Below are 16,014 nucleotides of genomic sequence, written 5' to 3' on the forward strand. Positions count from 1 at the left end.
GGCTGTTCCATTTAATTTACATACTCCCTTTGGAATAGCTTTCCCCTAATTGCATATTGTGAATTTCAATCCATCAAATTGCATAGCTTCACTGTGAATTAGAGAGACTGACAACAGCAAGCTAAGTCCTCAGCAAATAAGGACGGTAAGTTTGTGTAAACCGATAACATGCGGGTATAGCCGTATTTGTGTACAAATATTTAGCCTTCTAGTTATTATTATTATTATTATTATTATTATTATTATTATTATTATTATTATACAGCATTTATTAAGTACCTTATCAGAGTGGTCAAGGCGCTGCACAAACAGACTTTTAGCGACATGTTAAGTTACAACTATAATGGTAAAACATGCATGCACTGTTAAGCTACAAATTAAATCTACATAATTTATGATAAAAAACATAAATAAACAGGTAACAAGTTCACTATCATAAGGCGAGAAGAAAACTTGCTGAACAAATGTGGGTTTTGAGATTCCTTAAATGCAGACTTTGCAGTTTAACTGATGATACTCCTGATTTTGTGACACATGGAAAGTCAACAGACCTCAGGACAAACATCCCCAGTGCTAGTGCCAACATCAAACTCATTCGCTGCCCTAGCTGATGAAGTGTCTGAGGATACAGAGACTGTCCCATCTGCCCCCAGTGTATCCCTAATGGCCCCAGTTAAGCCTCCAACTTCTAACAAACCCCAGTCTTTGAATGCACCTAAATCAACATCGTCAAATGTATCATCCTCACCTCCAAAAATGACAAGGAAAAGCAACCCACCATTTAACACTCCAATAGACCAAACACCAACCCAACCCCAAATCATAATCTTCAGCAACTCGATGTGCGGCAGAATCAATGAACAGAGATTTTATCGCGGGAGAACATCTAAAGTCTTTGCTAAGTCTGGGGCATCAATTGCAGATGTTCAAAGACTAGTTGAGAAATGTAGCTATGATGGCCCCAAATATGTTATCCTACAAGCTTGGACAAACAGTGCTACTAGGGAACTGCTGAAAAGTGTCCCCTTCAAGCCAGTGCTTTTGTGTAATACAATTAACAAGAGAGATACCAATGTTGTGATCTCTCAACTGAATAGGAAATTTGAAATTAACTATAGAAATAGCACCAGAGTCAACTTCGTGGACCATATTTCCTCATTTTGTGGATGTCAATGGACAAATTCGCCGAGACTTGTATTATGACTTTGTTCATTTGAACAACCGAAGACTTGGAAAACTAGTACTCAATCTAAGAAGAGCAATTGACTCTGTGACCCCTTGTCCAATGTACAATCATCAACCAAACACATAAGAAGTGTTAACCCCAATGACTCTTTTTCTATTGTGGCTGCTATGAATAACCTGTCTTGCTGTGTTGATACTCTCAGAAAATGGATGAGGAGGAATATGCTTAAGCTCAATGACAGCAAGACAGAGTTCTTTGTAGCCACTCCATCCCACCTGAAACATTTTGTGGGTCCTGTGTCATAGTGTGTTGGTGATATGTTAATCAATCCATCTGATAACATCCGCAATTTAGGTATTATATTTGATTCGTCCATGTCATTTTCTGCCCATACTACAAACCTTTGCTGTAGCTTAACATACCATCTTCGAAACCTTCCTAGGATTCGTAGTATCTTGATCGTGATACTTGCCATCTTGTCATCCGTGCCCTCATCTTGTCTAAAATCGACTATGGTAATGGTCTGCTCCTAGGGTCAAACAAAACTGACATTCAGCGTATTCAACGCATCCAGAACTGGGTTGCGAAGATGATGTCAAGTCTAATGTTAATTCAATGCATTAAAATCGAATTTAATTGAAATGAATTTTGGGCGATTTTCATTTCAATGCATTGGAATTGAATTGGAATCGAAATGAGTGAGCTTGGGCATGAATTGAATTGAATTGGATTGGAATTGAAATCATTGTGAGTAATGAAGAATTTAATTGGATTGGAATTGAAATCATGTTGAGTGATGAAGAATGAAGTGGAATTGAAATAAAATTCAGCTTTGATTTCAATTCAGCATTTCAATTCACAAGCAGATGTCTGTGATTCCATATCTTTCCACCTGCAAAAAGTGTCCTTCTCCCGTTCTGAATTCTGATACGCTTCCAGGTCTATTCACACAAGAGACACACATTAAAATGTTAGCATCAATATTGTTATAAAACATATTGCAAGTATTCTGGAAAGCTTTCATTTAAAAATGATAGCATAAAATACACATAGGCCTATATTGAAGAAAATTAAAGTATGATATCATTTCTCATACACAGGTATAGTTAAACTTTTTGAGACTTTTTTGGAGTTCTTCTTAATCTTTCTTTAGATGAATATCTACTGTCTCTCTTGTCATGTGGAAAAATTATAGGTTCTATGTTCATAAAGACACTAATATCTTCTAATATGGTGCAAATTGATTCTTAGCATTCCAAAGATCTCAAACTTTTGGTTCTAATCATAAAGCCCCTATTTTTCTCAATATCCTAATTTTTATGCTCAAAAGTCATTGTACATTTGAACAAATTGTGAGAAAACCATTTAAGAAAATGCTTACATCTTTGACAGCTTTTTTCACACAAAAGTACAAGGATTTTGGGCGTAAAATCTTAGGAGGAGCAGGAGACAAGTAGGGGCTATCTAATAGTATCAAAACCTTTATTTTTGACATCTTTGAGGTCAGTGTGGGGACAGGGTCCCGTTATCAATTTTACCACACACCCTAAGTTTAGAAAATAATGTGCATGGTGGACAAGAAGTTAAGACAAATATTAGGAAGGAAGTCAGTCACCTTAGAACTAAGAAGTTCCAAAGTTTCATAAAATAGGACCAAGAACTCAGAGATCAAGGATCACTCGCATGTTACGTATAATATCTGGTAGAAATATATTATCGATTGTACGTCATCAAACATTCGTTAGAACTTAAAAATTACTGGAAATAGAATGGCAATAGATTAAATAACGTAGATATGTTTACATACAATATTGTACGTCTAATAAAAAGTCTGCATACTGCTTCAATGGTAGTCGTGGAATCGATCTAGAAACCCGTCTCGCTGTCATCTTAAGCTACAGGGTGTCACTTGCATTTATTATGGAGGGCAGAATTAACCATCCATTTGTTGCCGAAATGCTAGCGGCTACCCAAAAATGGCCGACCAAATCCTGACCAAGACTGGGCTCGTTGGATTCGTCTATATAATAAGTAAACACATAACAGCACTGGGCAGCTATTCGACGATGTCAATTATTCGTTACGTAATTAAAACGCCCACTCCGATGTATTTCACACCTGCCAAGCACAAGTCACCCAATTTCGAAAACTGGACGTTGAATCAAGGGGGTGACACTAAATTCACGGTTGTTCTATTAGCAACGCAAAACCTATGAAAAATTCCGCTGGTTTACTAGCTAGAAAGTGAGGCCAGTTATCGATCCGTTATGAATAATTCATGTTCGACCCCTTGGATCATGTTAATTGATATTGGCAAATAACAACGTTGTTAGTTTTGCGCGCCCCCAATACATCTGGGCACAAACCAGGCGAAAACGACCCAGTTTAATGAAATGGCGGACGGGTATTCCCATCAGGCACCAGTGATATGTTTTTTTTTTCAAAGACAGTCTACTAATTTGATATGAAATGACATTTTGCAATAGCAAAGTCAAAATTAGGACTTGCTGTCAATAATATGAAGGAAATACGTGAAAGAGGCAAGGTGTGAAACACAAGTAGTATTTGAAGTTACAATAACCTTTGATACCCGACCTGACCTAAGCTAAGCAGACAGAATGTTACTTGGCTCCCAGCATGAATTATTGATTTTATACGGAGGTAAAGAAATACATAGTTGCCTGCAAGCCGTGCACCATACTCCAAATACTTCCGGTAAATCTGAATAATGGTCACATGTTGACATTATCATGTGTTCGGGAAATCACGTGGCAACATTTTAAGATTTCAGACTTGTTTACTAGTTAAATTGTCATTTGTATTATTGATTATTTATCTTTGTTAATTAATATATCTTTTAAATGATGATAAATCGTGATTGGCTGCCCATATTATCTGTTAAATTCAATGTTTTATGAATATAATTCTACCACGCAGAGGGGGTCACACAGCATAATTTCACACTACACGATTTAGCTAGATTTGGAGCTCTGCACTTCAAATTCACGTCAATTTCAAAGTTTATACACTTAATATATTTAATATAATACTTATTTTTTTGTTATAACAAACTGGAACACGAAATATACTAGCTTATTACCTATACAGAAAGGGGATTTATACACATTCACTCAGCAATTTGACATGCCTGGTGCATCAAGCCATTCTCTGTCTGGATAACATGACTGTCGCCCTCAATACGTCTGGGCACAAATTTAAATAACAAAACGCTATGTGTGCAGCATTCATGTTCGTTTTGTTTAGCCAGGGCTGGATTGATCTTTTTCAGGGCTATGGAACATGCTAAAATAAAGGACACTTGCTATAGCTTTGTATCTAGATCCATGTGTTACTCCCCCACCCAGCCCCATCCATGATGTAACCTATTTGTTTTGATTATGATCAGGGGACTCACAGTGGGATTCATGAGTGGAGTTAACATGCAACTGGGAAGTGAGAGTATTCTATCTATTCTCACTTTCCTGCATTGGTGTAACCATGTACTGTATGGTACTCGTACCCATGGGTACGGGTACGGGTCCCAGACCATGAGTACGGGTACGGGTACGGGTACGGGTCCCATACCATGAGTACGGGTACGGGTCCCATACCATGAGTGCGGGTACGGGTTCCAGGCCAATAGTACGGGTACGGGTTCCAGGTCATGAGTACGGGTACGGGTACTGGTCCCAGTCCATGAGTACGGATACGGTACGGGTCCAAGTCAAATCAAAATAGGGCGTGAGTACGGGTACGGGTCCGAAGCCATGGGTACGAGTACGGGTACGGGTAGGGAAATTGGGACTCGAGTACGGGTACGAGTACTTGTACGGGTACTACATGTCTGCCAAGTGTTCGTTTTGTGCGTGGTACGTCAAGACGTAACTTGTCATCACCAAATCTCAAATTCTCTCTTGATGGAACATAAGGAATGAGATACTCGGTGAGATTAAGATGGCAGTCTTATAATATTAATCTTCGTATACAACACCCTTTCTGATTGTGATTTGATAGTAACCTGATTGACATAACTCTATTAGATTAGGTTTTTTGTCATTTCAGAATGGATATACTGCTCTCATACTGGCATCAAGATATGGACGTACAAAGACTGTTACGAGTCTTATTGAGGCTAAGGCGTCATTGGATATCCAGGACGAGGTGAGGTTTTACTTCAAGTATCCTAATGTATAGCAAATTATGTCGGATGCTATGACGGGGATCATTCTTCAGAATTGTACTAAGCATTTCCTTAGGAAGATTTTTTAATATTTATTTTGGGGGGGGGGGGGGCTGAGCAAACAAAAAAACTTTGCTGACCCATCCTGGGGGTGCACGAGAGGGCTTCCACCTGGGTGTCAGGAAATTTTGCGAAAAATAGGTCAAAAACACCCCATTTGTCCCGGTATCTGGCCATAAGCTTTCGGCTTAACAACAAGCAGGCTATGTTAGCACATATGGTTAACAACAAGCAGGCTATGTTAGCACAGATGGTTCAAAGGACTATCATCTACCTGACTGAAAACAACTACATTGACAAATCCATTCAGAAAGGCTTCATGGAGAAAGTCTCAGGCTGTGTAGAATATACAGAGGCACTAACCGAGATGATCCAGGATGCCAAAAGAAATACAAATCGTATTGTGACAACATGACTTGATCTCCAAAATGCGTATGGCACTGTACCACACAACTTGATTCAGTTTGCATTGGAATGGTACTATGTCCCAGAAAACATCCAGAGGATGTTCTTTTTCAAGATTTATGATGAGAGTTACATACGTGTACAGACAATGAATTGGACAACAGACTGTATCCACTATAATAGGCCCACTATCCTGCATCTGGGCCTGCATCCTATTTCTTTCTATCTTCAACTTAGGTCCTGATCTGCTTGATAAACACAACCACCTTGGGTACCGTGTGAGCAACAAGTCAATGACTTTCACATGTGGTCACGCACCATGAAAGCCAAACCAATCAAATGGCGGTCACATGCAATAAAGAAGTTCGTCCTAAACAGTATACAAAGATGAGAAGGACAGAAGACTCAGTATGTCACATATGACCCTAAGTTAACAATTGATGGAGGAGAGATTGCTAGCGTCCACAGTCAGCCGATGAGATTTCTTGGCAAGTTAATCTTTGATGCCTTGAAATACCATGCCATCAGACAACCCGTTAAACCCGTTAAAATACAAACTGGTGCATATGCTAAAAACAACTGACAACGGTATCATGAAGATTTAACGGTATCATGAAGATTTAAATCTACAACAATGCAATCATACCCAAACTGACATGGGAGGTCACCATCTATAACTTCCCAATTACGTTCCTCGAGAATCTGTAGGATACCTGCACCAAGCACTTGAAGTAATAGACTGGAGTAGGCCGATGCACCACCAACACCGCCCTGTACCGAAGTAGGAATACATACGGCTTACAGCTAAATGTGCATGCAGGTCACCTAGTACCATCTCAGCAAACCCTCTATAGATGAAAGCACTCAAGCTCTGTAGAAAGACTGTCTCCAGAAGAAGGCAAAGCAAGTCAGATGGAATGGAATGAAGGAACAAGAGCAGAGAGAACGCCACCTCATACTAAATGAGATGTGCAGAGGACAGACATATAGAGCAGGCCTTGGCTTTAGAAAGAAACTATGAAGATGAATATTATTTCTCACTGGTTAAAAGTTTGTATATTGAAGGCCTATTCATTGATTTGCTCATAAGGATGATAGTAAAAATCATCAAAATTCAAATTTTAACACCTTTGTTCGTGTCATAGATGAGACGTTATTCATTGGTAGAACACCAGCGCTGTCACCTTCGGAGCCTTATTTCACCCTTCTTATGATAAGCACTCCATTGTAGTTTTCTCTTGTGAAGGTGGTTTGGGAATAGTTCCTTGAACTGCGTTTCTTGACTTTGCTTACTTATAAACAAATAAAATCATATTATACTTAAAGGGGCATTTCGTGATCCACAGCCTCATCCCCCCACTTTTCCCAAAAAAAATTGAGATTTTTACACCACTGGATACCTCTGGCTACATAATGTTTATGTACCAAATATTTCTTGCAGATTAATTCGTTTAGCAAAATATCGCCAAATTTGAATTTCGTTCTGCAACACATTGTCTATGGAGCCGTGTAATACACATAATCATGCATAACTCGCAAACGCAAAATCGGAATCAACTGAAATTTTGGAAATAAGCTTTTTTCGTGGATATCTACTGAAAATGTCATAAAAAGAGGATGCTAGGATCACGAAATCCTCCTTTAAGCCTATGAATAACAAGGGGCTTAAGTTACAGTAGCAAGTGCCACACCGTTACAACGGTCAACCCGGGGTGATGTAAGGCAGCACGTATATAGGACTAGTGTTGAGCTATGAAAGTGTCATTGAGGAATAGTTGGGGTTTCACAATAAAGTGTGTACTGGGTTCTCTGGACTTGGCACCAGACTTTGGCATAGCCAGATAACGTAGCTAGCTCTAAATGCAGTCTTGGAGGCTTTGAGTGTCTCCATGATGATTTTTCTCTTCCCACTTGGAACTCCGAAAGCTAGAAGGGATTTGCTTAGTGAGGTATTGTAAAGCCTCTGCTTCCTACTTCAATTGAGAAGTAGTGGGGTGTACCAACCTCTATTCTCGCATTCAGCTACAAGGTCTTGATATTTGGACTTTCTTCTGGTATATGCATTGGACAGGTTCTGCTCCATTGGAACAGTGAGTTCGATTATAATTACTGTTCTTGCCCTTTCAGAGTAGATGATAATGTCAGGACGTTTTAGCTGTCTCTGCTATTTGGGGGAGGAAACTCTTTTTGTTTGTGTTCTTCATCCATTAGGACTTCCCAGTCATTGGCCTTTTGCAGGATGTTTGTACATTCCTTCTTTGGAAGAGGCAAGGCTGGGTTCATGTAGGCTGTATCATATGCAGTGCGGAATGCGATAGTAGCTATGTAGTTCGTGTTGTCTGGCATACCATGTTGCGAACCAGAAATATTTTATGTAGTCAATGTACTACTAGCCAGTAATGTTGGAGGAGATCTAGTTTACGTCAAAGTACGTACCTCTTCCAAAAAAGGAATATACTCTTCTGTCGACTTGCTGAAGTCTGGTTTATGAAACAACACTTCTGTCAATAAGTGGAAACATGGGGACAACTACAACATAGTCCTTTTTTCCAGCAGAAATTGTGTGAAAGGTGAAATTAGCACCATTTTGGACATAGTCAACTTGAGAGGATTTTATGCAAAGTCGTCAGTGAACTTCGCTGAACAGTGATCTTCGCAGGACAAGTGAATTAGGATACACATCAAAAACACTGATAAATTGAACATTACAATCAACAATAAGAAGGCTACTGGATAAGTAACTTAGCTAGAAAAGAGTGTATATGTATGATTGATTGTATGTGTTTATTTTATGTTTAAAAGACTTTTGGTTTAAAAGCTATTGTTAACTTAATTAATCAGTGTGTTTTGTTGTTCATTCTAAAGTGAATTTGGGAAAAGGTGTTTTTGGCCTTAGAGTCATTAAGCGACTCGTAACAATAGGCGCCAACACCCATCCAACTGGGTTGCGATTGGAACCAGTAGGTGTGATGTCTTTACATGATGGATGCAATGCTTTTTTACGTTGCTGCTTATGAATGAGATGTAACAGAGCGTCAATTTGTCATTTCAAGATGGACGAACTGCTCTAATGATAGCATCAACAAATGGACATACAGTTACTATTACGTGTCTTATTCAGGCAAAGGCGTCATTGGATGTATATAAACATTCTATGTCTGATAATATGTGACGTGTCATGTCAAAAGCAGACACTTTTGGGCAGGATCGTAAATGCAGAAATAGCCAAAAATCTGCCCGGTGGTAATTTTTTCACAATTTGTGTTTGTTGCGAATTTGTGATGTTATCAATGTTAAAATATTGTCTGATAGTGTCAGACCGGAATATAACTGCCATCTTGTATTTTTTGAGCCATTTTTCAAGGAAATTCCTATTCCCAACATCGGCAATAATATTTGTAAAGGCCGATATCTCAATTTTCAATCTTATAATACCATAACTTACGAACTCAATATCTTCGCTTAGGAATGTCCGATTTCATAGGGGAAAACGGCGTTGTGGAGCAAAATATCTCTATATTTAAGATATGTAAAAACCTCAAAATTGATAACCTGCCCAAACGTGTCTGTTTTTGACATGACACGTCACATATATCTTATATGTAGTAACCATATACGGATGGACGGTTACAATGCTGATTATGTACAGTAACCAGGTGTCAATTTGTCATTTCAGGATGGACACTCTGCTCTAATGCTGGCATTTCAATATGCACATAAAGAGCCTGTCACGTGTCTTATTCAGGCAAAGGCGTCATTGGATATCCAGCAAAAAGTGAGATTTTTCGCAATTTTATGTGATATATATGTGTACGTCCATATCTTCAAATCATCCCCAAGTCACATGGTTTAGGAATATTCTCGGTATTCCTAAACCGTGACTTTGGGATGACTTAAAGAGACCTCCACTTGAGATGAGTCTTGTAATTATTCCCAACTATTATGTTAAAAGAGATACATGTAAGAGCCGACAAGTGCATCTTTTCGATATGGATATACACACGAAACAATTTAACCAGGGTAACACGATCAAACATTGCCATTCTTTCGAAGATGGGGCAAACATTTCAGAAGTCTCTACAAGATGATAGTTACATGCTCTAAGGGTACTTTTTTAGTATGCATCCTTTTTGAGAAAACCTTGGTTCGAATTTTTCTCTTTTCTTCTTTTTCTCTTTTGTTCTTCCTTTCTTCCCTCCTTTTCTCTTTTTGTTCTCCGTTTCTTTCTTTTTTCTTTTTTCTTTTTTCTTTCTTTCTTTTCACGTATTCAAACCAATGATAAAGACAACATCACTGATATAGTATAAGTGGTACAAGTCCTGAAATAACCCACATAATAAGCAGAAAATCATAAGGTGTTATGAGGGCTCTCTATTTGTAATTAATGATTAAGGCATTTTGTTACAAGGTGGCAATTGTTATACAGATTGAGTTAAGCAAAAACAACCTAAAACTTAGGCAATTAATTTGGTTATGAGGGTGACGTTATATATTTTAGGTCTACTAAGTCTTGTACGTGAATATTTTGCCCAAATTCTATTTACAAATATTGGTTGTTGTTTTTGTTGTTGTAGTAATTATTTCACCAAAATATCAAGGATAATCATGCCCCCCCCCCCCCATAGGATGACTCACGATCTACGCCAAAGTTCGTGATCTTGTGCACGTGGGCAGATATACTAAGTACGTTTGAGTTCATTCTTTTTTGCAGACTGTTTCTGTTATGAAAAACCCATGTTATTATGCACATATCAAATGCAACCCCGGCCCCTGGGGACCCGGGGATGGTCCGGGACTTGACATCATGTGACCCGGGATTTGACTCAAAATGTATCCCGGGGAGCCGGGTGTTGGCCGGGACTGGTATAAGACTTGACGTCGGCCAAAACCCCGGGAAAGTGGGCCGGGACTTTACCCGAGCCGGGCCGGGATTATGTCGTAACTTACCCGGGGTTTTCCAACCAGTAAAATGGGCCGTGGTTTGCTAGTAAGGATGTCCACATTTATGGGTCAGGGAATCCTATCACTTGGCCGTACTTGAGCCATGGATGTATATTAATAATCCACTGAGTCGCCACATTAATGTTACTGTTCATATAAATCCATTCCAAAAACAAAATCTTGGCTGTTGTTTCCTAATTTTGCCATAGTAGTTTATGTATCTGCTATTTAGCGGGGCTCTAAAGTTAACATGTTTAACCAGACCACACTGGCTTCTTAGCATGCACGGAATGTATTGTTTTTAACCACCCGCCGAGAGTAAAGTTTTAAATTATTAGGTCTACACTCAAAAACAAAACTGACCGTGATAATAAAAAAATCCATGATACTTTTGTGACATCTGCGATCGACTGCTACATGGCCATAATACTTAATAGACGACTATATACTATAGGTAGTGTACATGTTCTTTATAAACTCTCCAGCTGTATTTTTCTTCTTTAAAAAAAATAATTATGGGTGTATGATATAAAAATTGAATTCAATGTCTTGTGTTAATATATACAGATATCAAAACTATAATTATATTTTCATGTTCATGATGTTGGAGCGTCAACAATATCATTAATCACAAATCGTTGAAAGGATGTTTTCAATATTACCCAAAATGACAACCTCGTGAGCAAACAAACTATTAATAACTAGTGCGCCAAATATTTGATAGATGGTCATTTGATTTTAAACAAGATACAAGGTAGACCTATTTGGATGGGGTATGGGCCTTTACAGAATAGCCTCATTATAATTATTGAACTTGCATTTTGGATTGACATAAAAAAATCATATATAGGCCTATAATATTATGTGCTTAAAATGTTCATGCAAAGATCGAACATTCGCCACTCCCGTATAATCGTGCACAGATGTAAATGCAGTGATATATGTTTCTTTCATATCTTTGATGTTTTAATCATATAGACCTACTTGTCCCGTTCCCCTGCCAATGTAAAGCATGCAAAAAGTGGGAAAGTCGGGTGACTGGGGTCCGACATTGATACATGTAACGTAAAATTCCTTCGACGGTGTGCTCGTCCGAAAAAGGGTCATTAGACATAATAGACGTTAGTCCGAATGTGGAAACAGTAGGCCTATATCTGAGAATTACACTGCTCTGCACTAGTGACGAGAATCTAGGTAGCCTAATTTCGTTATCGTTTTAATTGTTCCGCAACAATGTGAGTAACTGACGTATTTGCAATGGAACACACATGTTGGCCTATATTTGAAGCGTTTGAATCCTCCCAGCATGTCCAGAGCTCGGCAGTCCATTTAGTGAAGACATACCTGAATACCGAATTTTGAGCCCGCGATATTAAAACCATATGTAGATCCAGGCCTATATCCGATGCTCAGGGCCGGGAACTTGGGCCGAGGAATACCCGGGGTTTGCATCGGTTTGCATCGGATATTCGCCCCGGGGGGCCGGGGAGTGGCTGAGCGTTGTGCCCGGGTGGGTCCGGGACTGGCCAGGTGTTTCCCCGGGACTTGAACTTTTAAACCCAAAATCCACGGCCCACGACCCGGCCATCCCCGGGTCCCCAGGGGCCGGGGATGCATTTGATATGTGCATTAACCTTGATGCTTAGATACCAAAAAAGTGAAATCTCTATGGTCTTAACCAGAAAATGTCGTGTTTTTCATTAATCAGGATGGGAGAACTGTTGTGCACCAGGCATGTGATACATGGCGCCCCGATATTCGCCAGATAGTGGTTCTTATCGAAGCAGGTGCAAACTTTGAGATTGTAGACAAGGTGATTTCTTTTTACAATTCAATAACTTATTTGTTAGCTAACAATATATAATCTCACGTTTGTTTCAAAACAGCTAATATTTGTCAATAACATTGACATGATGATTAATAAAGAATTTAGTTGCAAAACTTCCACAAAGTACAATTCTGAGAATAACACGCAATTTTAGTTTTGTTGATTTTGTTCATATTGCTTTTGGATTAAGGTAAAATGAATGGGTTTATTTGAAATTTTAAAACTTCGTATATTTTTTTTTATTACATCCTTTGTTAAAAAAAGTTTTGCCACTAATCAGATTGATCTCCTTTCTAGAAACCCCCCTTTATACCGTTTATAATCTTAATTTAGTTGTAAGTCTTAAGAGCTTGGCAACTGCTTGTCATATCAAAAAGAATAAATCTCATTTCCTTTTTAATTGTGATTTTTTTTACCTTTTAGCGAAAATGACCAAAATTGACGATTTATTGGGGATTTTCCAAAAGTTCATAAAATTTCGGTTTTTGCTAAATTTTAACTATTTTTTTTAATGGTATTTTTAGGTCCTAAACGCAAAAGAACACTGTTCTGCAACCTAATTCAACAAAAAAAAAAAAACCCGTTAAAATGTGCGTTTATTGGTCTCTTATATCTGTTTTTATTCAAATTATACCCACATTTTCCGGAAAATAACGAAGATTTCCGGAAATCAATAATTTGAATATATTGGCAACGGAAAAATATGAATGTGAAACAAAGACCAAAAAATGTATTTTAACGTGTTTTAAAATACGTTCATATAAAAGAACTCAATTTCGACCTCGGGTGGACTTAGTACGTTTTGCATCTAAGCTCTTCAAATACACTTTTGTAAATTGGTATCTGCAATTATTACAAGATGAAAAACAAAATCCGGACTTAGTATAGCACGGTATTTAATATACTATTTCTCTTTTGAACAAAGGGAGGCAGAAAACCTCTAGACTATTTACAGTTGAAGCAAAATGACGAGAAGTATCAACCTATAAAGAAGGTTCTTGAAGTGAGTTTTACATACACTCTGAATTCAACACCAAAGATGGCGTTTTTCAAGTTCATATAATGTACATTATAACTTTACTGCGTGTCTACATATAATACTTTCAGCAGTTGCTGCCATTGTTTTTACAATTTCTTCATCGTTTATTTAGCCCATTGAATCATGATAAACCCGGTAGGGTTTCTTTAACACTATGTGTATAAATATTATGAAACAACTTTTATATTTTCACACCTTAGCCACAAGTAAAAAAGAGGTTTGTTCAATTAAATATTATCAAGATTTTTTAGTTAAATGTATTGTTTTCTTTTGCTTTCTTGTGTGATTTAAACAGCGACGTGAATTCAGTAAACTCCTGGCGACTGGTGTAGCTCCTTTGAAAGTTGTAAAACTGTTCTTGTTGGGACACCCTTACGCGGGTAAAACTACTTTGAAGAAAGCACTAATAAAGGTATATCTACATATTTCTTTCGGTGGGTTTTTATAAACATCTTCAAGATGGGATGTTAATGGACCGTTTTGAATACATACCATAGAAATCAAAGGAGATCCCAAAGCTTGATATAAGGGGTATCATTTCCACCCAATGTGTATGATTTTACTCGGGATGGGGGAAAACGTCCAAAACTTTTGCTCTGATGCTCAAGGACTGCAAGACGTATCACTTCTTGTAAGATTAATGTATTAATGTTAAGAATACTGCAGTTTTTAAAAATGACTAAAACTGGAAAAAATATTGCACTTGTATATGAGGTTTTAGATTTAGTATTTGAGGCATCCACATTTCTTCACATTTTTTCATGTTCTTGTGGTTTATCTTAGTAATATCATAATTTATACTTTGTCTCGTATTTTCCATTTTTATAACATTAATGTGAATTGAGATGAAAACAAGTTAACTTGAACTTGAATTAACATCTTATCTTTCCAAATTTGGGTTGTCAATCGAAACTTAAGTGTTTGAACACTATATCATAATGGTTCTCGGAATAGTGCGGATGGCATACCACCATGAGGGAAGCTTCAAAGAGGCTACCACCATGGGAGGAAGCTTCGAAGAGGCTAACACTTTTGTGTTCATATACGCCCCCTAAATGATTGCATGGGTGACGTCCGCCATAAAAATCATAATAGAAGAAAAAGTAAAGCAATAATTGACCTGTGCATTTTCCTTTTTAGCACGAATATTGGGACCAAAATAGCGTAAAATAGGCACTTTTCCATCAAATATTTTAGACTTTACGTAGTCTGATATTGAAATAAAGTGCAGAGGATGGGACAGTTTAGGTGAGAGCAGCCAGGATAAAAGATCGATTTTTAAAGTAAATAATTTCATGGGACTAAAACAAAATTTGCTTGAGTATTGAGTCTCGTTTTACTGAACAGTATCATCTGTAGGATTGGGTTGGTTATCAGAAAATTATAAGTGTAAACAAATCAACAATATTATTCCCATCTAAAGCTTTCGCCATCTTGTATGATGGATTTCTCGAAAGTGACTTGGTTCACTGCTTCTCAAAAGAAAGGTCAGGGAGGCCATATGGATGAGGAGAAAGGGGCCCAATTAACACCATGAACTGGGAAATTATCGGCAGTTACACCAGATCACGTATATGATTCAATACTTACATCATCGCATGTGGGTAATGAGGCTACAGTCGATTTCCGTGAGAGAAGCAGTGAACCAAGTCACTTTTGAAAAAGCCATCATTTTTTTACGAAAGCCAAAGATGTGAGCAATATTCCTGACTTTTTTACCGAATAATTTACTGAGTATCGTTATGCACTAGAAAGTAACAAATGGTTCAAAGTAGCATGACGAAAATAGCCCTTTCGTGTTTGCTATTTCAATTTGTTCGCGTGTCGAGCTCTAGGGGTCGGGTTTCAATGATAAAATCTTACCGAAGGAGTATTTCTAGAATAGAAAATACAACTGAACTACAAGAATTGAGTATTCAGGCTAAACTTTCTCTCTCTCTCTCTCTCTTTTTCAGAGAACGGGGAAGTCTGCGTACATCCCTACACCAGGAATAGACATAGGTACTTACAAGGTAGACGATGTTGGGCCTCTCTGTATTTGGGATACAGCTGGTCATATAGAATTTCACATCACCCATTCTCTATTTCTCGGGTCAGAGAACGCTATGGCAGTGGTTGTCTATGACTTGCGAGGTGGTTATCAAGATGATAGTGTAAGTTGTATCTTACAACTTTGGAGATATTTATAATAAATGCTGAACTGGTTACTGGTTTAGGATGACTATATTGACGCCCTTTGTTAGCAACGTTACGTTACGTTAAGGTTACGCATTAGGGTCAAGTTAAAATACCAATTCCGTTAGAGACAACACGTCACCATTGAATTCTTGCCCTGCGGGGCTATTATATATTGGAACTCCATTAATTACAAGTCC

General features: G+C 38.0%; 1 protein-coding gene across 1 annotated transcript in view; it reads left to right on the forward strand.

Moving 5' to 3' along the window:
• Nucleotides 1–16,014, forward strand: part of LOC140169287 (uncharacterized) — a 51,019-nt gene that overhangs the window by 18,175 nt on the left and 16,830 nt on the right. Inside the window, exons 7-12 of the mRNA XM_072192543.1 lie at nt 5,249–5,347; nt 9,508–9,606; nt 12,481–12,585; nt 13,526–13,603; nt 13,935–14,051; nt 15,595–15,792. Of these exons, the coding sequence (XP_072048644.1) occupies nt 5,249–5,347; nt 9,508–9,606; nt 12,481–12,585; nt 13,526–13,603; nt 13,935–14,051; nt 15,595–15,792 (696 nt within the window). The remainder of the gene's footprint in view (nt 1–5,248; nt 5,348–9,507; nt 9,607–12,480; nt 12,586–13,525; nt 13,604–13,934; nt 14,052–15,594; nt 15,793–16,014) is intronic.

The sequence above is a fragment of the Amphiura filiformis genome, chromosome 14 (genome assembly GCF_039555335.1).
Source record: "Amphiura filiformis chromosome 14, Afil_fr2py, whole genome shotgun sequence".
NCBI lineage: Eukaryota > Metazoa > Echinodermata > Ophiuroidea > Amphilepidida > Amphiuridae > Amphiura > Amphiura filiformis.